General features: G+C 44.4%; 1 protein-coding gene across 1 annotated transcript in view; it reads left to right on the forward strand.

The window, feature by feature from the left end:
• TRIO (trio Rho guanine nucleotide exchange factor) overlaps nucleotides 1–20,286 on the forward strand; it is a 3,834,156-nt gene extending 3,813,870 nt beyond the window's left edge. Inside the window, exon 39 of the mRNA XM_069613780.1 lies at nucleotides 14,404–20,286. Within this exon, the coding sequence (XP_069469881.1) occupies nucleotides 14,404–14,425 (22 nt within the window). The 3' untranslated portion in view covers nucleotides 14,426–20,286. The remainder of the gene's footprint in view (nucleotides 1–14,403) is intronic.
• Nucleotides 20,287–21,950: the final 1,664 nt, after the last annotated feature.

Consider the following 21,950-nt stretch of genomic DNA (forward strand, 5'->3'; position numbering starts at 1 on the left):
AAGTTTGCCTCTTTCCCTGATCCCCTCGCCCCTGCAATGGTATAGTCTGGAGACTTATTAACTGTTATAACTCTCATTCTGGTGAATGAGGAAAACAAACAAAACAACTCCGAACTGCCTTTAGCAGTTGCTTTCAACTTGCAGCGCTCAGGGGACAATTACAGCTACTGTAAACCAACGCCCAGCCTCCCTCCCCCTGCTCGGGCCCCGCCGCATTCCAGGTGCCGCCCTTCGTTCCGCGGGCGCACTCATCACGGCGTAGTGCCTTAAAACTGACACTGCTAACTTTGTCGCTACTTGGGGGTCCTCTTGTGGGTCTTGGCGGTCCGGTTCCGGAGGCCTCGAGCTCCCGAGTTAACCAATGGTTTAGGTTTTCGGTTCACATTCTACTGATTGCCCTGCTGTATCATGTGTCAGCCGGGTGTCCTTTGTATCTTGGTCTAGCATGGTATTATGGCATCTGACGGCCCACTGGAATGTCTTTTGAGCCCCTCTTCGCCCAGCCATTAATTTGTGTCATTGGTGTGTATGTTTAGTCCTCACTCTCATTTCCTGCCTCGCCGGGGTGCTTCTCGGTTCCTCTCGATCCCCTCTTAGTTGTGGGATCCCCTGTTGGTCTATCCACTCCTGGGCTTCCGCCGTGGTCTTGAAGATCTGTGTCCTCCCATTGTGCAGAATTTTGAGCTTGGACGTGTACAGTAGCATGAATTTCACCCGTGCTGCCCGTAGGCGCTCTTTGGTCGGACAGAACAGGGATCGCTGTCTTCGCACAAGTGCCGTATAGTCTGGGTAGATGGCTATCCAGGCTCCATTGCGCGTTATCTCCCCGCCCTCCCTCGAGAATGTCAAGATTTTCTCCCTGTCTTTAAAGTTCAAGATCTTCGCGATCATGGGTCTCGGTGGTGCACCCGGGCGGGGTTTCTTGATTAGTGCTCTGTGCGCCCTTTCCACTACGAAACCCTGGGACAGGGACCCCACACCCACTTCCTGAAGCAATAAGTTCTCTATGTAGTCTGTGGGGTCTCTGCCTTCCTCCCCCACCAGCAGCCCCACAATGTGCACATTATTGCGTCTGGCCCGGCCTTCCGCATCTTCGGCCCTGCGTTCTAGTGTCCTGATCCGTTCCAGCGCCTTTGACATTTGTGACTGGGAGGTAGTCACTTTTTCTGTGTTGCTCTGCACTTGTTGTTCCACCGTTGTCACTCTCTCTACAAGATTTCTTGTGTCCTGCCTGAGGAGCCCTACATCCACAATCACAGCGTCCAGCTTGCCATCTATTGAGGCCTTTAGCGCCTCTATGGCCTCTAGGATACTGCCTTCGACCTGTTTGAGCTCCCCTTGCGTGGCGTACGATGTGGCCGTGTCCGCCGCAGTTGCCCCAGGTTGTGGGTCTTCGTTCTTACGGGTGAATGTCTCCATGCTTGTTTGCCTTCCTCTGCTGCCTTTCTGTTTGTTGGGCATGCTGGTGTCTGTGGCCTTGTGACTCTGTGCTTGGTTAAAGGCGGTGTGCCCCCGGGTGGCCTCCACTTCGTGGTCGGCGCTCTCCCTTCCTTGCGGGCTATCTCAGACTCAGCCCTGCTCCCCTCAAGCCCCCGTCGGTTCTGCTGTGGGGTCTGTGCCCTCTCTTGAAGATGTGGGCTTACCGGCTCTCGTTGGGCTGAGGTCTCCCTTGTGATCCAGCCCGTTTGGTGTCTGCGCGTGTGTGGTCTTCTCCCCTTTTCCCCCTCTCTCTGCTGCCCAGCCGTGATGTCCGCTCTGTTCGGCTGCTTGTCAGCGACCTCGCCGGGGAGACGTTGCTGTCTCCTGTCTCCGCTGTGGAGTGAGGCAGCCCCTGGCTGTTCGGTCTGCTACAGCGTATTGGGAGGGGGTCTGGCAGGTCGAGAGGCCTCTCACCGCCTTATGTGATGGCCGTGTTGAGTGGGTCGGAGGTCTCCTTGCCACTCCAGGGGTTTCTGTGCACTTACGGCTTTCCCTTGCTTGTCTTCCTCTCTTCGAGAGTCTTAGTGCATCTCCCAAGTGCTGTTTCAGGTGGGCTGTGTCCTCCCATGTAAGCCCCGTGACTCTTGAGTTAGTCTGCCGGCACGGGCTCTCCTGTTATTCCCCAGCCCTCGGGGACTTCTACCCCAGCCTCGCGGGGAACCTCACCAGATTCTTCGGCTGTCTCTCTAGTGGCTGCCCCACCGCTGTTGTTCCAGGCCGGTGGCCGCCCGCGTGCCTCTCGCTGTTGGGAGTCGGGGCAGGGTCTCGCCCAGCGGGCTGCGTGGGGCTCCCCCGCCACTGCGTGGGCGTATTCCAGCAGAACTTCTATGTGCGGGGGGAGCGCCCTGTCGGCACCTCGGGCTCCGGGTGCCGTCACCTTCTTGTTTCTCGGCCCTCTGCTCTCCTCTTCAACTGTCCTCGGCTGCCTGCTCTTCCGCCCGTCTTCGCGCGGCACGGTGGTGCGCACCTCGTTCTTCGCCTTCGATGGAGTAGACGGGCATGTTTCGCACCTCTCTGTCTTCCTCCGGGTAGTGTGCAGGTGTCCGCTGGGCTCCCCTGCTCCGTCGGCGGTCCGCGCTCCTGCGCCTGGCCGTCCCACGTCCTCAGCTTCCACTGCCCCTCTGAGCGCGGGCGATCGCTCAGTGAGTCGCGTTCGCAATTTTGCATGTGGCGGTCCCGCGCCTCCTCCCTGCTTTGTTTCGGTCTTTCCAACCTCTGATTTTGTTCAGGTTTTCGCCCATGCACGCCCTGGATCTTCCGGGTGCTGTCCCCTCGATTTGTTCGTGTTCCCCTGCTGATGTTCAGCCAATTTTAAGGATCATGTGGCGGATCACCCAGGAGCTCTCAGTGACTCGCTTACTCTCGCATGGCCGCCAAGCCACCGACAGGGGCATCCTTATCCTAAAGGGAGAGGGAGAGGTACTCGGGACAAGAGAAATTACATAACAGACTCTCCGCCTGTGGAGGAGGCAACAGGTAATAGTATCTATTAGAAAAGTAACGAAGTGGGCCAGAAGGGTTTGGGTCCCGGGTGGGTGATCCAGACGGGAGATATTTGGTACTAAAGGGGACTTTGGGGGACCAGGTATTCATGTTGATATCGGTCTATGCCCCAAATGAGCGACAAGATCGGTTCCTGGCCTTGCTACTCCAGAAAATAGGGTGTTGGTGCGTAGGACAAGTGGTGGTGAGTTGCGACTTCAATTGTGTTATGGACCCCACATTAGATAAAACATTAGCCTCCACACACAATTTTAATAGGTTCTGGCAGGCCCTGGGGAAATTCTTTAGGGATCTGAACTTACTAGAAGCCTGGCGGTTTTGTCATGAATCAGAAGGGGACTATACACACTTCTCGGCAGCAAACGGGGGCTATTCGAGAATACATATGTTCCTGGTCTCATCAACTTTAATTTCCCTAGTTACAGCAATAGAGATTGGGATGCAGTATTTATCGGCTTACGCCCCGGTGCTTCTTCAGATTGACATGCCTAGACACCAGGGAGGGTGCTGTAGACAATGGAGGCTGAATGAACTGATCCTTAAAGATGGGGCTTTAAGATCCCATGTGGAGAAAGTAATCACTGACTACTTTAAAGAAAATGTAACAGGGGAGGTGGACCGGCGAGTAGTATGGGATGCGGGCAAAGCAGTAATAAAGGAGGAATTTATATCCCAAACGGCAGCCTACCTTAGGGAGAGGGAACTCTAATGTATAGAATTATAAAGAGAGGTGAAGGAAGCAGAAACCCAGCACAAGGCGAGACAATCACTTAAAACATTGCAAGCCCTACAAAAAATAAGAGCGCAACTAGAGGCACAAGTGTCAGATCGTTCGTTTTAGACATTGTTGCATACGAGGCAGACCTATTATGTTAAAGCTTCCTAGCGGCTAAACTACGGCAGCGAAAAACTTGTAATTTTATTGTGCAGTTAATGGATGAGGCTGGAGTAATACGCCGGGCTGAGGCAGACAAGTTAGCAGTAATGGAATTCTTTCATAAGGGTTTATAGGGAGAAGAAGAAATAGATCCAACTTCCCAAAGAGCATATATATATAGAGGGATACTGTTACAACAGATTTCTCAGGAAGATGGGGTGAACCTGAATGGGCCCATCATGGAGGAGGAAGATGGTGATGCAATAAGCTCCCTGCCAACCAAGCGCGAGGCCTGGATGGTTTCGGAAACAGATTTTATAAAGTCTTCAGGAGCCCGTTAATACAACCATTGACTCTGCTTTTTAACAGAATCAAAGAAACTGGGGTAATCACAGAAGACATGGGATTATCCACTACATCCTTGATCCAAAAGCCAGGGAAATACCCAACTGATTTTTCAAGCTACCAACCCATCTCCTTGCTCAAAGGCGATGCTAAAATATACGCTAAGGTGTTGGCTGGAATATTTACGAAAGTCTTGCTGACAATAATTCATGGAGACCAGTCCGAGTTAATTCTTGTTAGGCATTCACAGGACAATATAAGGTGCGCCATTGATGTTATATTTTTGCGGACTAGAATGGGACAGAAATTCTCCACAGCGGCCCTAGATTTGAGACGGGCTTTCGATAGTTTGGATTGGCACTTCCTTAGACATACATTGGACGCTTTCGGATATGGCCCGGAATTTGTACGAATGGTGCTAGCCAACTTCCAAATTCCCTCTACGTAATGTATGATGGACGGCACACACCAGGGATGCCCGCTATTGCCCTTAATTTTCGCCATGGCTATGGAACCATTAGGGCCCTAATTAGACGTGACCAAGAAATTCTGGGAGTTGTTTGCACAAATGTGATGCATGAGATTGCGTTGTACACGGATGATGTGCTATTATTTATGAAAGATAATAAAGCAGATAATGCTGATAGTGATGATGAGGCTGCGGGTATTTGCAGGGTTGGTAGGGTTCACAATTAACTACTCCAATCACAGAACTTGGCAGTAGGTTTCCATTACTCTGGGAAGAACTACCTTGGCATAATTTTAACTCAGTACTACAAAGGGCTGTACGGGGTGAACATACCTCCACTATGGAAAAGATTGATAGGAGACCTCCATAGATGGGATGCCCAAGAGTTGTCGTGGTTCACTCGAAATACGGTGATAAAGATGACATTATTGCCATGTTTTTTTCTACACAGTATGCTCCCTCCCTATTGGAATCCCGGCCCAGATGTTAAAAAAAGCTGCAAGCAGCAATTTTTTATTTCTTTTTGGCATACGAAAAGGCCAAAGGTCCCTAGGGCCGTCCAATTTAAAACTCCATTGATGGGCAGGTTAGGTGTACACGAGGTAACACGTATGTGATTTCAGCACAACTGGCACCAATGTTATAATGGTCTACAGCCGAATTGGAGAAGGGCTAGCGTACAATAGAGCAGGAGGTCACAAACACCCTGTTGGGTATGTTACCATTTCTCAAGCTCGAAGCCAGGGGGGGCGGCATTATTAGAGGCGACTAGAAGTACCTTTCTATACTGGGATCAAGCCCTAAAATGGAAGAAACTGTCTGTGGGTCTCAGGCCCTATAGCCCAATCGGATACAGCAAAGATTTCTCCCCAAGTTGGAGCAACACGTTGTGGGAAGGTTTAGGGGGGCTGAGATAATCTATGATTGATGGACTTCTATCACAATGGTGTACCTTTTCTCTTTGAGGACTTTAAAGAAAGATTTAATGTAGGGGAAAACACACTACAAATATGTACAGATTAGACACTGGCTTTCCCAGAGGGTAGTGAAGGAAGCAGGTAAAAAGTCCCCACTAGGGGTAGAGTGGGCGATGCGAGAGGGAACAGCAGAAAAGGGTGTCTCGAGGCCAAGTTCTTCTGGAAAGAGATACTGGGGCATATCAAAGACATAACAGGGGTGGTGTTACCTTCTTCCCCGTAGGTGATTTTGCTTGGTGTGATAGCGGAGGACGTGTATGCTGCTAGTGGAGCCAGAGCAGTACTCATCACACACCTATTGACTGCTGCCCGCATGACACTAGCCCAAACTTGGAAAAAGGAAGAAGGCACGATGGTGGCATGGTGGTGGGTAAAGGTTTGGGAAGTGCACCAGCAGCTGGGAATTATAACACGTTTCTTAAAGTCTGGTCCCCCTTCTCTGAGTTTGTCAAGGAAAGGGAACTGCAATTCCACAAACCCTGCTTATTGATAAGCTTTACAATACTCTAAATGCATGGAGATAATTCACTGCAGTTTAGGGACTCAGGGTCTGATCTGAAGTCCCCATAGATCTCATGTTCTGCCATACTTGTTCATGTTGACTATTTTTGGGGGAGTGTTGGGGGAGTTAACGGTTTATCAAAAATGTAAAACACATGTCGCCAACAAAAGAAAGGCTGACAGAATATTTTTCCTTTTCTTCAAATGTATGCTTTTCTTTGTCCTGTTGCAATTTTTCAAAAGCATTTGTGATAATGTACAATAAAGGTTTTTTTTTAAAATGACCAATAAAATAAATAAATAAATTGAGAGCTGTCAGTTTCATCCTTGTTGCCTTTCTCCTACAACATCTGGAGAAAGGTCCTGCAGAGTTTCACCAATAGCCACCCCTCAATAAAGGTTGTGGTGTAGGTTCTGTCCTGCATGTAAGCTAAATCCATCTGTTTCTAGACCCTGAGACAAGGAGTTTCCTGGTCAATACTTCATCACATCCCTGAGATGACCTGAGCAGTTAAGATTCTCTCTCCCATAAATATCTGTTCATCCTAAGGTGAAGACTAATATTTTTGTGTGGTATGGTCGCCTTTAAGTCATTCTGTTCCTCTTAAGCGAAAAGTGCATGTGTCCCATGTTTTTCTCAAGTGTGTTAATGTTTAGATGTTAGATGGTCTCTTGTTTTGCTATGATTGTCAAATGACACTTTCATATTGTGTATGCCTTTATGCCTTCCCTTCTGTTCTTCTGGGTTCTCTATTTGCTACTGGTAAAACATTACAGGGCATGATTCTTGGAGGCCAATATGAGATAGCTGTATATGATATGATATGTACTGCACTTGGACTTGTGGATTTGTCCTCTGTGTGAACTTACTTTAAAACAGAATCTTGAGTTGGGGTCAGATGCATCACCCAAGCCTAGCTTGTCTAAAGGTTTATTACAAGCTGCTAAGAGGTGTAAGTACCAAAGATTGAGTCTTTTTTTTTAGAATGTGCTGGATGCGATGATGTGTGATGATATGGCATTTGTAACGCGCCTATACACAAGTGTTTCAAGGTGCGACGAGGCGGGGGGGGACAAGGGGAGACGGACAATGATCCTACTAGGCCAGGTGTCATTCAGATTGCGCATGTGCAATGGTAGAGGGGAAGGGAAAAGTGCAGGGGGAAAGGGAGAGGGGAAAGTGCTAAGTGTAATACAGGGTTAGTAGAATACAAGATAAATAATAAGGGCCAGCTGGTGGTAAGTGCAGAAAAGGGCTGGGAGGAGGGGCTGTAGGGATACAGAGACAGTCAGGCAGTGCAGGGTAGAGTGGCTGGGCCAAGGACCGAGATCGGTGAGTGACCTGATTGCAGATTCAGTGCAGTTTCAGTATTTTAGCAGAGGAGAGGGGGAGAGAAAGCAGAGGCAAAGAGGAAGGTTTTGAGGTGCTTCCAGAACCGGAGATGATTCTCCTCAAGTTTCAGGGAGGCAGGAAGGCTGTTCCAGAGGGAGGCCCCTGCTGCGGAGAGAGATCTACCCCCAACTCGTTGCTTGGAGAAGCAGCTGACCCTGAGGGAGTTGGAGGCGGATGAGCGAAGAGCTCGAGAAGGAAGATATTTAGGAAGAGAGAGTTGAAGGTATTCAGGCCCCAGGCCCCAGAAGGCCCTGTGGACAATGCAGAGGGTTTTGAACTTAATCCTCGCAGCCACTGGGAGCCACTGCAGAGATTTCAGTCCTGGAGGGATACAGTCCCTGGGCTTGAGGCGAAGGACAAGTCTCGCAGTCCTGTTCTGGATGAGTTGCAAAGGGCGGAGAGTAGAGGCAGGCAGATTTAGATAGAGGCTGTTACAGTAGTCCAGCTTCGAGAGAACCAGGCCTCTAGAGACACTGAGCTTTTGGGGGAAGGAGAGGAAAGGAAGGATACCTCTGAGGAGGCGTAGCTGGTAGTGTGACTTCTTAGAGACGTCAGATATGTGAGGAGAGAAAGAGAGTATGGAGTTGAAGATGACCCCGAGGTTTTTTGCCTTGCAGGTAGGAGCAGGAAGAGGGCCAAGAGAGGCGGGCCAGAGAGCTGCAGGGAAGGAGGGAGTGGGTGTGCCGATGAGGAGAATCTCAGTCTTACTGGCATTAAGGCAGAGGTCGTTGGCAGCACACCATTCATGGATAGCAGATGGAGAATCCGAGATGAGGGAAGGGGAAGAGGAGGCCGAGGGTAGCCTGAAAATGAGCTGGGTATCATCCGCATAGCACTGAAAGTTGGGGCAGAGAGCAGCGATGCAGTGGGCAAGAAGTGCCAGATACTGGTTGAACAGCCAGGGAGAGAGGTTAGATCCCTGGGGGACACCACAGGTAGAGAAAAAGATGTCAGAGAGGAAGGACCCCAGTTGGACCTGGGAGGGTCGATTGGAGAGGAAAGAGGTCAGTCACGCCAGAGCCTGATGACCAGCAGGATGCATGAAAAAAGATTTATGTTTCAGACAGTCCTTATTCCTTTCGGGAGTGGTAATGGGATGAACAGCTATAGATTCTAGAGTCTCATCTATTAAAGAAAAGGATGCCCTACTCTTGAAACGCTCTCTGGAAAAGGTGTAGGGGAAGGCATACTCTATAGTCAATCTGGGTGTTATGTCTTGTATGGATACTGGCCTCCCTCTGTTTCTCATGTTTATGCTCAATCTCAGGACTATATAATGCCCAGCCTGTTAGCTGTACCTCTTGGGGATGCAGTGCCCAGCTCACTATGCTTTATGTATACAGTGCCCTGTTTGCTCTTGCAGCCAATGACAAATAAGCTAACCCTCTGGTTGTGTTTCCCTCTGAACAACAGTCTTACTCTGTTCTCTTTGGTCTCTCAACCAGCTTGGCCCTTGCCCCCTCTGTTCTATCAGGCCTCTGTTCTATCAGATTAAGAAAGAAAACCAGGCTTATTGTTACAGCTGGTCTGTTAGGCGACTTGTTGGTCACAGTTAAGTCTCAAAAAATTCAACTAATTGTAACAAATTGCACACACGTGGAATGGGAACAGGAAAAACCCCTTAATTCCACATGTCCAAAACAATTTATCATCTCGTCGCAGGTCACTGGATTTGACGGTAAGCCAAGAAAAACCTGTCATAAACTGTAGTACAAGTATGCAAATGCATGCAAAGAAATCCAGAACATTGCGGCCATTTAGGCTGAAAGTGTTTTATTGTTATCAAATCTTCAAATTCGCCCTTTATTAATGACACGTGTTTCGGCCTTTGCTGGCCTTTCTCAAATCAGGGCTTGTATATTCATACTATTCCATGCAGGGGGTCATTGCTTCCTCTTATTTGGGTTATTTGTGTTGGGTCAAATCCCATCTATATGTAATTTTCAAAGAACTGCAGTCATACGCGTTGGCTTCGTACTGAATTTGAAGATTTGATAACAATAAAACACTTTCAGCCTAAATGGGCGCAATGTCCTGGATTTCTTTGCATGCATTTGCATACTTGTACTCTGTTCTATCAGGCCTCTGTCCTCACAACTCTCTTGGCCCTCTAAACTCCTGTGGGCGAAGCTGTTTGTAGCCCATTCAGCTCCCTCCAGTCGCAGCTCGTTGGCCAAATGGTTCTGTTGGTGTAGTCTAAGCTCTTAGGCCCCTCCACTCTGACGGTTGCTCAGCTCTGCTTGTGTGATAACATTTAAGTCACTTGGCTCTCTTTAGGCAGTGAAAGCTCTGGAACAAGTCGGAGCCTTGCTCCACCGCTTTTCCTCGGTATCTGGCTTCTTTTTTTTTGCTGCTTGTGTGGAAAGTGATGCACACAGTTTAACTTTCATTGAGCCTTTCATATGTATCCATGCCAAGCCATGTTTCAAACAAGGCTTTACGTTGGACTTTCTCCACTGGCCTCCCTATCCGGTCTTTTGTTTAGTTTTCAGGTTTGAACAAGTAACTTAGATCCGCTCGGAGCACCAGGTGTACGCTGAGGTGTCAAAGGACTGGATAACCATTTTGATGTTGGGCAGAAATTGCACTTCTTGAACACAGCTTAGCGTCGGCTCACAGTGGCCCCATTCATGGTTCTTGCCAGAACCCAGGCCCTGTATCACTGACCGACTTGATTGTCTCTGTGGCTAGTGTTATACTGCAGATCTTTTTTGTGAATCATGAGCAAACTCTGCTCACAGGGCATGAGTTATGATCTTTGAAGAAAAAGAGCCCATGGTTGCAACTATTCCCACATCTTCTTTAGCTGAGAGCTTCCCCTCACTCTCAGCAACACGGTATCCTTCACTGAAACATTCCTGAACAGCATGTATTGTTGTCAAGGTGCAGAATAAAGTGAAACTGGGAGAGGGAAAGTAGAAATCATAGGGAGCGCCTCCTGAACAACTCTGGGATCCTATTCTATTACTTCCTCCAGTTAGCCAGCGGCACTGACCCAAGGTCCTTAGTAGGCTGTCTTTCCTGTACCCTCTAGTTGTATTCCCCTTTTAGGACAAAGGCAGAACAAAGGAATTTTCACAGATATCAGCTCATAGGCCATTTAAGCTTGTGTATTTTCCAGTTGGCAACTTGCTAAAAATATCTGTTGGTTATGGCTGCTCTTTTGGAGTTTTTGTTATCATTAGCCAGTAGTGATATTAATGTTGGCCTATTTAAGAGATAATTATCTAATACATCCATTTTGAAAGGGACCCCTGACAAGTGTTTCTATTTTGCCCACTGTTATTCACTTTCCGAAAAGATAGTTTAATTCCTTCCTATTAAACATTTTTGTTATGTTTTGGAATTTGAACTTGGTCCTGATGATCCTGGTGGTGGCTTCTTTAGAGTCTATGTATTCTTGTACACTGTAGGACCTCACAAAAAAGACAAATCACCTAATAAATATCACCACTTCGTGGTGTTTGGCTGTATTGCAGGTGCTTTGATTATACTTGATATATTGAAGTGTTTTTTTCTAGTTTACATCCTATAAGGGTGTGGAAGGAGGAGACTGACACAGAGATGGCATTCTTTTGCCTAAAGACTTTTATTTAGTTCCAAAATGAAAGAGAAAACCCTAACTTACTCTATCTTCTAAGAGTGGGTTCCCTGTCTTAACCAAATACTGAGGATGTGCCAGAATGTCCGTAACTAAAATGTCCCCAGTCCTTTGTCAAAAACCCATTTGCTTCCCTTACACTTGTAACTAAACTAAAGGATTGGTGAGTGTTCTTGATGCAGAAGAGTGGCTCCCTTTAGATAACGTTTTACAATGCCATGTGGAAGGACTATTTACTGCGGGATTGACTCCCCAGGTTGCAGCCCCTTTCGCGGGTACATCAGAAAGTTCCAGCTTGAAAATCTCAGTTCACTGATGAATCAGGATAAAAACGTACCAACATCACAATGCCAGGGGAATGACTCCCTTCCTTGGCTTTGCTTTGCAGTGGTGTCTATATCAGGGGATATGGTTCCTTTCCCCTTATCTCTCTCGGCTTGTAGCTTCACCTACGTAAGGGGAACATCTTTCCCCTGGTCATTCTCGGGTCCTTTTTCCCCAGTTCAGGACTTAACACTTGCTTCAGTCCATCTTGCATTTCAATGTTCCACTGGCTTACAGATTGTCCGTGTTGACTAGAATGCTGATCTTGGTTCAGCGGGGTATTAATTATCACTCTGTCCCTCTTCTTCGTCTCGGTATTGAATCTCATCCTCAACTGGGTTACTTGTACTCTTCCTCGTCCCAGTTTCCACATATGACTCACTTAGGTAATCCCTATTCTTCCTCGCCCCAGTACTTTTTAGTCCAAATCAACTACCCTGCAGAAGTACATTGAAGTGTATGGGATTATGGGACCCTGTATAGGGTAGGAGCATGAGGGAGGTGGCGTTGTGTTTTGGGCATACAACTTTCTTCCTGGACATTCGTCCCTAGTCCTGTAGGGCGGGATCCATCCCCAAGAGATCCACCTGCTGAATACTACCCCCAGGGGGACTATCGGAAAGCACGCTCACCTTCCTGGCTTCCTGGGCTCCCCCTAGGGGAGAAGGGATGACATCCAAAGATTTGTCACAATCCTTCAAATACAGAGTGCGTTCATCGTCCCATTGAAGGTGCTCAGCTTCTCTCTGTCCTGATAAAAAGGAGCACTTAATTGACAAATCCCAAGGGTTACTGTATGAACTTTTAGCAGAGGATGATACATTTTGGAAAGTCATTCTACATTACTGTTACTGAGGCTAATCTGTTGCACCTCATCCTGTACTATGGTAGTGCTTCAAAAGATTAATAATCTTTAGGAGGAAAGTAGCCATTAGAAGACCAAATTGCTTACCCTGTAATGTTCTGGATATGATTTCCCTTCCTTATATTGCTCGGTGTCCTCCACGCGCTACCCCTCAACTATTTAGAATACTGTGGCTCCTTATAACAAATGTGCTCTTTCCACAGCTGTTTAACCATTTGCTTTGGCCTCTGTGAAGCCTGAGAAACTTGGTGGGACTGAGGTATCTAGGCATGTTTGATTCTAGTTATATCAGCTGTGTGGCATTGGGTATCTGTATTGTGCATGACACTGTGATGGAGCTAGCTATTGCCTGGCACCAATTTTCTTGGTGACTGATTAAACAAAATAAACCGATTAATACTAGGTTTCAAACAGGCTTATCCTCTAAGTTTAAGGAAAACCTTTGATATATTACTAGTTAATGACAAAATTAAACCCAATAGAATTAGGGAATTTTCAAATCCTCTTGTTTTATTCTTAGTTTCTTAAGCCAACACGTGTTTCAAGCCATTGTCTTCTTCCAAACTCCAAACTAACAAATTCAACATTTTCATTAATAAATCCCAAAGTGTAATTAGTCTTTTGGAGGGTCACTCTTCATTTAATTTGACCTGTGATATTATTCCTTTCACTGAAAACTTCTTAATTCGCTAGCAGTATGATGAAACTTTTTTCAAATACTTAAAAGATCTGCATGGATGCTAAATGCCTCTGTACACGCTCCACAACGGGAGACACACCCCGTGTGGGTCCGGTTTCTCCCTATCATAGGAGCAGAAGAGTTTATGGAGCATTAACATGCGCTTGGGTGCAGTAACAAAGGTTACAATATCAGACCATTGCTTACAAGCATTGTAAACCTATCCAGAACTGAGGAGCAGCCAAGTCTTTTGAGCGTTTACATGTGCAACGGTGCAGAAATTAGAGTTACTATTTCAGACTTCTGGACAGCGGCATTTAGGATCCATGAAGATCTTTTAAGCATTTGAATAAGGTTTCATCATACTGCTTGCGAATTAAGAAGTTTGCAGTAAGAGGAATAATATTACAGGTTGATTTAAACAACACCCTACAAAAGACTAATTACACTTTGATTAATTTAAATGTTGAACTTGTTAGTTTTCAGCCCTGAAGAAGAGTAATGGCTTGAAACACCTATTGGCTCAAAGAACTCCGAATAAACCAGACAAATTGATAATTTACTAAATCTATTGGTTTTAATTATTCATGAACTAGTAATATATGTTTCCTTAAAACTAGAGGCTGAGTGCTGTTTATATAGTTTATTTATTTGGTTGCAAGGGGAACAATCCACTTTCTAGCTCTCTCTGAGATACCAGCAATGTGAAACTGCCAGCTACTAGCACATAGATAGGGTTTGGCTCCCCATTTTCCTTTTGACTGATTAAACATTTCTGGGTTAATTCTTTACGGAGTTGTTACAAAAGATGAGGAATCTATCAGAGGGCAATTGTATCGATCTGAAAGAAGCTTAGTAAAGGTAAGTAATTTGATCTTTATACTTAAAGATGGTTCTTGCATCGATAATGTGTGTTTTTGGTTGTCATTTAATTTTCTTATGTATGAAATATGGTTAACAGAAGTATCAAAGATGATTATGCCCCTATTTTTCTCAGCAGGTTTAATTGTCTTTGATTTGTGGCAGTACTATTCAAATCAAGTTGTTAGTTAAATTTGCTCTACCTTTCGTGTTTTAATTGATCGTTTTTAAATCTTTTAACCTAGATTATTGGAAAAAGTTCATGGGGTAATTTTGCACTTGAGGCATTAACATATTTTTGGGCCTGAATTCTCTGCATACATTCAAAGATACCAGTGTTTTATGATGTTGTAGACTCACTAAGACAAACCATTGTTTATATAAAAATGTGTATTCATTTTGTTAATATGGTGCATAATGCTTTTATTTTATTGTTTTTTTTGTTCCCATATGACTTTACTCACAAGCAGACTGTCATTCCTGTAGTTTTGTGTATTTCTCTAAATATAGGGATTTTCCTTTGTTGCAGATGCCTTGGGAATTGCACTTGATGAGTTCTTTAAAATAAAGGTGAGGGTGGTTACCTTGCTACTCAGACCAGGAATATAGATGCCTCCACAGTACTACCAGCCACAGCTTCCACCCGTCCAAACTCACCCAGCACATGTGTTTCGGTTGATTGACACATGGAACGGTTAAACAGTTTGACTCCTCAATGTGTGGCCTGTGGAGTGGAGAAAGTGGATTGAGAATAGCTTCCCGAGCCTGGCCCCACCAACGCCCTCCTCTGTTCCTGTCTGTCTATTACATCTGGAACCCTATGTGAAAAAAGGCAAAGAAACAACTCTAAAAGGCATGGTGGGTGGAATGGGACCGGGATGATAATGATTTTATCGGATACTGAATGTTACATGAATACAGTCAACTGTTTGGAATAAGGGTTTCATAACAGATGCCCAAGAATGTATTGGAACGTTGCAGGGATGAAAACTGAGTTCGACAATGCCAACTGGCAGTGGGCTATGGCTACATTTTCGATTTGTTGTTTTCAGGAACCTTGGTCAACAGAGCATATCCCTAAAATGGCTATAAAACCGATCAATGTTCTGCCAGTAAAGGATTGAGGAAGAGGATCAAATGGCATATAAACATGCTTGTCTGCTGTCTGCCCGGGTAGGATCACCCAGGTTTATGCATATGCTAATAGTATTCTGTTTTTTAGCATTGGATCTTATCAAGGTGTCTTTACACATATGTTAACAAAAGGGACTCTGAAGTATAGAACTGCATGGAAAAGTTTTGGCAAGAAACATTTGAGGGGAGGCAGAGCGTTAAGATCGTTTGACTCTGACATTGGTAGGATATTTCATCTTTAGATTATCAGAACAACTTCACAATTCTGATGCTATTATATTCAAATGTTAATATGTATACAGTGCTGTATTCCAGATGGAAAATTCATCCAAAGTATGCCTCAAACGAATGTCATCCTGCTCATTTTACATTTAGTAGTGGGAAAAGACAATCTTTAATTTATTACATAATTATTGATATTGCTCACAGTTAGCTCATTGCAAAGTTTGATGACCTTGCTCAAGTTGAGGCCATGTACTCTAGCCTGTGTTATTCATATTTCACATGGGTCCTTTTGAACAGCACAACCATGAAGTAATGTTGGGATCGAACTTGAAATAGTCAGGCCTAGACACAAAGCAGTCAATGTCGAAAATTGTTCCTGATAGGCAGACATCAAATAGTTATAGACTGCAAACATATGCTGCTGGACAGCTATCACAGTTTGCTGGCAATGGCACACGCCTTTGTAACCTTAAGTAAAATAGTCCAATTGGGTGCTCTCAAAATAAACCAAATGTGATAATTGATGAGTTTGTCATTGTGAAAATTAGATCTAAATACACTAAACATATTGAAACAATACATTCAAGAAAATCATTAAGGAATGGTGTGATGTAGAACAGTTACTACTTTGAGAATCCTGGGACCATTCAGCCCCTTATCACCATGGCCTGCAGCTAGCTTGTTTACATCATTAGAGGGGTACCTATTGTGACTTGTCATAGTTAACTCCTTTCTTTTGTCTTTAGAGAAACATTACACACCCAGCTAATGACTTTTTTTGTTATGTAACTTTTAACATTTTCGATTGTGGTACAGCTATGTTGGTAGCCGTGCAAGACCAATCGTAAATTTATATTTCCTGGATGGATCAAATTGCCACTCCATCTAACAGAAATTGAATTCAACACATTAATGGCTAGGTTCAAAATAAAGATGGGCGAAATATAAAAAAACAGTTCAAATACCAATCAGATTGACAGCTCATAATAGTGAGAAATTTTGCAGGAGACAAGGCTGAACATATCTGAAGGGTACTTCTGACAATATTCAAAAACAGTGACCATCTATTCAGGTGTTTTTGTTAGAATTGGAAGCGAGCACTGACCTTTGTTTGTTGGCTGTGCCGTATTTGTGGATTGTGGTCGAAAATGAAGGACTCCCAAAAAGTATCCTACTCTTGGGAGAAAACAGGAGGCTGTGTACTGTGAGACAGGCATGGTATCATGAGAGACACAGACTTAAACGGGTTTGTTTTAAAACCTTTATTTACTACGATTCCGGTGTAATGCCTGAATGGCTTTAAGTGAAAAGGGATTTCTAATGGCCATTGTTGTCTAATAGTCCAAAATAAAAGTCTGTCTGTGTCTATGCTTGCCATCACTCTTTACAAAAATGTGATAAATGGAAAAAGTGATCCAACTAAAAGTAGGAAACCAAAGTTGGTTTCAGGTGGTCTTCTCACCAGGTGCAGTTTGGCCAATGTCACAAAAAGTAGTTTAATCAATAGGGCTATTCGTAAAACCTTCTCTACAGAGCCTTTCTAGTGATTACAACTGAGTTCCTTGGGGTTCCCGTCCCCAAGCTTCAACTTATTCAAGTTTCAAACACCATAAAAGAAATGTATGTAACATAGTTGCTTTTTTAAGGTTCTCTGGCTTCCCTCCCCCACGCTTCAATTCTTTCAACACTATAAAGAAAACTAATAAGTCTCCAACTTGGTTGGGCATTTTAGGGTTTCTTTCCCCAAGCTCAGACCCCTTCCAACTTTCAAACACAACGTCAATGCCATCAGGATTTACTTTTATTTCCTTGGTATGCCTCTCAGGGTTCCCTTCCCCAAGCTCCGTCCTCTTCCAGCTTTCAAACACAAAACAAAATGTATCACAGTTCCTTTTAGGTTTCTCAGGGTGCCCTTCCCCAGGGTTAGGCCCCTCTAGTTTCAAACACAAGTTCAGCTCGCCAGGATGTACCTTTTCCTTATGCACAGTTGTTGTTACATACCATCCTCTCATGGGGTAGGATCAAAGGCTTTAGAAAATGCCATGCTCTTTGCTTTTCCTAAGCGCGACCACTCTGGTCATTTGCCCCTCTTTGTTTCTTACTCTTCTTTGTACCTTTTATCTTCAGGTGCTTCCTGCATCCCTTTCGTGTATTTCTTTCTCTTTGTCGTGCACACTTGCAATGTTTTTCATTCTTCTCATGTTGGTGTGCATCTTGCACGGTCCTCTTCTTGTGTTGTGCACACTTGCACTGTCTTTTATTCCTTTCGTGCCTCTTGCATACTTCCTTGACTCTTCCGTGCAGTTTTGTACTGGTTTCCTTCTTTCCGGTTTGCTCACGCCCTTTCCTTTCACTTAGACTTTACTTTTACTTCTGCGCCATTTATGCACCCTTTTTCCTTCCTTCTGTGCCACTAGCGCGTGTTCTCCTTTCTTTCTGTTCCTTCAAACTCTCTTTCTTGCTCTCTGCTCCATGCTGCTTTATGAATCTTTTTCCTGCTCCAGCCACCCACACACTATTGAGTTTCTCTCTCTCTCTGTCATTCGAAACTCACTGGGTAGCATAGTGCGGGCAAGCTGTCTCGCTGAGATGCTTTCGGTCAAGGTCATTGTCTCCACACCTGCCCCTCAGACAAGCTTGGTTCTGGCACACAGTCCAAGGGAACAATTGCATGGACACCGCCAGCAGCGTCCCAGCTGCCTCACTCCGCTTCTCAGACACGTGTCCGCAGTCACACTGCAGCCCCTCTCTAATACCTGGCCAGCAGTGCGGCACGCTACTCTCCTCCAGATCCTTCCTTCTGCAGCTCCCAGCTTCGTGGCTTCTCTGGTCCAATCTACTTTCCCAGCTTGCTCCTCCATCTGTGCAAGACCACACCTTTTCTAGTGAACAAACCAGTCACGTGGAGTCAGATGTGAGTGGTCACTATTGAATGCCTGACGCTGCCTGACACTATTAGTGAGACAACCTGAGCTCTTTCTAGGGTAGTTTGCCCTTATTTTCCCCATGTTATTCCTATGGGTAATTTTTACTGATCTTAGTTGCCTCCTCCTTGTCTCAGTATTTGTTGACAATGGGGAGGGGGAGATGGGGTGAGATTGGAGATACCCTGCAAAGTCTGAGAGAGAGTAGGTTAGGGCATTTTTGGTATCTGGGAATACCATGTCTTGTCCGTGGGTATCCTCCTCCCAGAATCCCATGACCCTCCACTGGGGTGATCTTCCCTCGCTTGTCCACCCTCAGGGTCAGGATCTAAAAGCGATGGCCCTTCCCAGGCCACCTGAATGGGAGGTCCCTGGGGAGTAGGTGAGAGGACATAGTCAGGTTTCTCGTACGCTCCTCAGTGCTGCTGTTATCCCCGCTCTGGCTGACACCCTGCAATTACTTTTTTAAATTAAACACATTTACTTTTAATCATATTTAAATGTGTTCGAAGACACAGTCACAAATCATACTTCATAATTTAAAATCGCTACCTTACATATTTACACATTTATTCCATGTTAATCATTACATTCATCCCTATACTGACCATTATCATTAGTTCCTTAATGAAATTGACATGATCCAAATCTTTTTTATATATTATTTGATATATATATATGCACTTTGAGCAAATAATGTGTTTTTGTTACATTTTCACAATACGTTATTTATTTAACGCTTATTATACATACAAAAGTCAAATCCTATCCCCACATCTTTTTGTCCTCGTGGGTAACTAATACGTGGACATTCTTCAGGGGGTCCTATTTGATGTCAGCTAGGGGAATTATATATTATAAGTAATGGTTGCAGGTCCTCCATTCTGTAGATCACAAAGATATACTGAACATTATTATTTATGATGTCATTCTATTTTTTATTTAAATTCTTGTTAAGATTCAAATGCACTTCTTATTTTAGGGAGGTTCTCCTTTAATTTAAAATCTTCCTTCAATGGTCTACCAGTTTCCTTAATGGGGAGCTGTTATGTTATATAGGACAACTGTGTAAGTAACTAGGTTTTGGGACAGCACAACAGTAATCATTTTACCACCAAGTGTAGCTAACCTGTATGCGGAAATGATTGAAAATGCAGTAGTGTTTGTTGATATCAATGTGTTCGAAAAACATATTGAAACATGGTTTTGTTATATTGATTAAAAAATCATTTTTGAAGGAAATACAACAGAGGCTTAATCCATACTTGAATTTCATGCATACTAGGAGTAAGCGAGAAGTTTTTTTTTTAGATCTAACAATTCACCATCCGTAGGGAACCTTATTGGTCAACCATAAGGCATCAGACAAAAACATATTTTACATTACAAAAGCCGCACTGCAAAATACATAAAAGAAAATCTTCTGTTGGAGCAATATGTACGCCAAAGAGAAATAGCAGCAGTACTGAATCATTCAGAGAGCAAGTTGATCAACTATAAGATAGGGGTTACCTCTAAACAAATTGTGGAACGTGCGTTAAAAAGAGCTTACACCAATATTCGCCAAGCACTACTAAAAAAGGTCAACAGAACAGATAATACTGATAAAACACCTTTAACAATGTATTATATAAGATAAAATGTATAATCAAGAAAATATGGAACATCTTGAGCAAGGGAGGAGAGAAGTTGTAATATCCTGCTTTCATTTCCCTTTCCAAAAGAAGCACACATATTCTACATTTGATAATGCCTACCAATATCACTAGAATACAGCCACAAAGCAAAACACTAACAAAATTGGGGTTTGGAACCTGTAATATGCTGTTATCCCCGCAGTAAAGACAGGGTTTGTAAGAATACTTCAACTACTACAGAAATAGATATTGCCCTTAATTGAAGGTGAACCATGGTAGCTTTATTTACTGAGAGTTCTAATTTGGTGTATGTGATACCATCTGCCTGTGGTTTAAGATACCACAAGAAACCTAAAAACTAGAATAATCTAACATAAAAGTTGTTGGAAAAGCTAAATTTAAACAGCACTGCCAGTGAAAATAATTTTTTAAAACAAAATGATAAATACAATGATAGTTGATGGACAGTGATATTAAAAATCAATGGTTCTAGTCTGTGTGATATTAATAACAAATGTTAAAACAAGAATAGAGACCTAATATTAATGGATTCTTTCCTCCCATATATTCCTCATCTTTGATATTCTGTGTCCACCACAGCTGATCTGTGGAAACGTTTCCACATCATGAGGTGCAGCACTGCTTCACCCGACACGCTGGACGCGCTGGACAGTCTGTGGGAGCTGGAATATATAGAATATATAGAAATAATGAGCCCTGTGATCTCCTTTGTTTCCGTGCCTTCTGCTCACTTCAGGAACATTGAGGCTTTGAGTTTTGATATAAGGCCTACACACGTGAAGGCCTCAAGACAAAAGCCCGACTTGGACTGTTGTTGATAAATGTCAGTTTCCAACCCCTGCAGGTTCGGTCTTTACTGTTTTGGGCGAGGTGCACAACCCCCAGGACTGTGGGCCATGTCAGTTGATGTATCCAAAGGCTCTCCGGGAACGGGAAGTGAAACTGCCACAAGGAAAAAGAGGACCATATCTCATTCATGGAACGGGACTCGCATTGGAGGACAGAAGACCGGTTCCTGGCCTGAACAGAAACGGAGGAGTACTGCAAGAGGTCAAGTTCACTGGGTAGTTACTCTCAGCAACATATTTTCTCCTCTTTGAAGAGGAGTCACTGCTACGCCAGGGACTCCCACGAAGTGGCTCCAAAGGAACCATTTCTCACTCAATCTACCTCTTTGTCAAGACCCCGGTGCCGGTAGCTCCAGCCGGACCCACCAGGTATGGACAGGCCGGCAGGGACTCTGCAAACGAGCACAACAGCACGCTTGGCCCCGGCTCCTATGGGCAAAGGAACGTCATTGTACCGACATGCTCAGTACTTCAGCATCAAGCAATCGGCACCAGCCCCCTCTACCTTAGCGTCATCAGTGCCATCGCTCCTCTGGAATATGCCCTGCTTTGGGTGGGGGCATTTTTGTCAATGTTGGCAGAAATCTTTGATGAGGAGGGTGACGCTATCCCTTTTGGGATGAAACCCCTATGCCCTGAAGAGGTGAGGGACTTCCCAGAGAAATTTGATGATGATGGGGGGAACTTTTGGGGCTGACCTCCGACTTGTGGTGGCCAGTGATCTGGATTCAGCCCTGGAGTTGGACATTTCACTGGCACCAACTCCTTGGTAGCATCTGGTATCTTTCCAATGGCTTATAGACTGTGTTGGAGACACTAGGATAGTCAACCCTTATTTTTTTATTTTTTTATTTAATTTCATATAGTTTGAACAGACTTTTGAAATAAAGAAAAAGAAAAATACCTTACATAATCTTACATACCTTAAAAGTTAATGGAGCAAAGTAAGCTCAAATCACAGACAGGAAAACGAAAAGCAAAAACTATGCACTGACAGACAATTTAGTTAATGCACTGTTCATCTCTCCTGTTCTTAATTAAAATTAACACATCAGTTCATTTCATTTAAGATACTCAGTCTCCATCTTCATTTGAAGCTTTTCTAAGAACCTCATTAATGCTAGTGTCAGCGTTTTACTATTGCTGTTGTGCAATTGGCACCACCATTCTTCTTTACTGTAAGTCGAGTATTTGTCCATCTCTTTTGCCAAGTAGAATGTTCGAAGATTGCTTAACCCTGAGCAAAAAAGGACCAGATGTTTTAGATTTTCATTTCCGTTATTACAG

This window comes from Ambystoma mexicanum, chromosome 5p, assembly GCF_040938575.1.
Source record: "Ambystoma mexicanum isolate Mex_15411 chromosome 5p, UKY_AmexF1_1, whole genome shotgun sequence".
In the NCBI taxonomy this organism is placed as follows: domain Eukaryota; kingdom Metazoa; phylum Chordata; class Amphibia; order Caudata; family Ambystomatidae; genus Ambystoma; species Ambystoma mexicanum.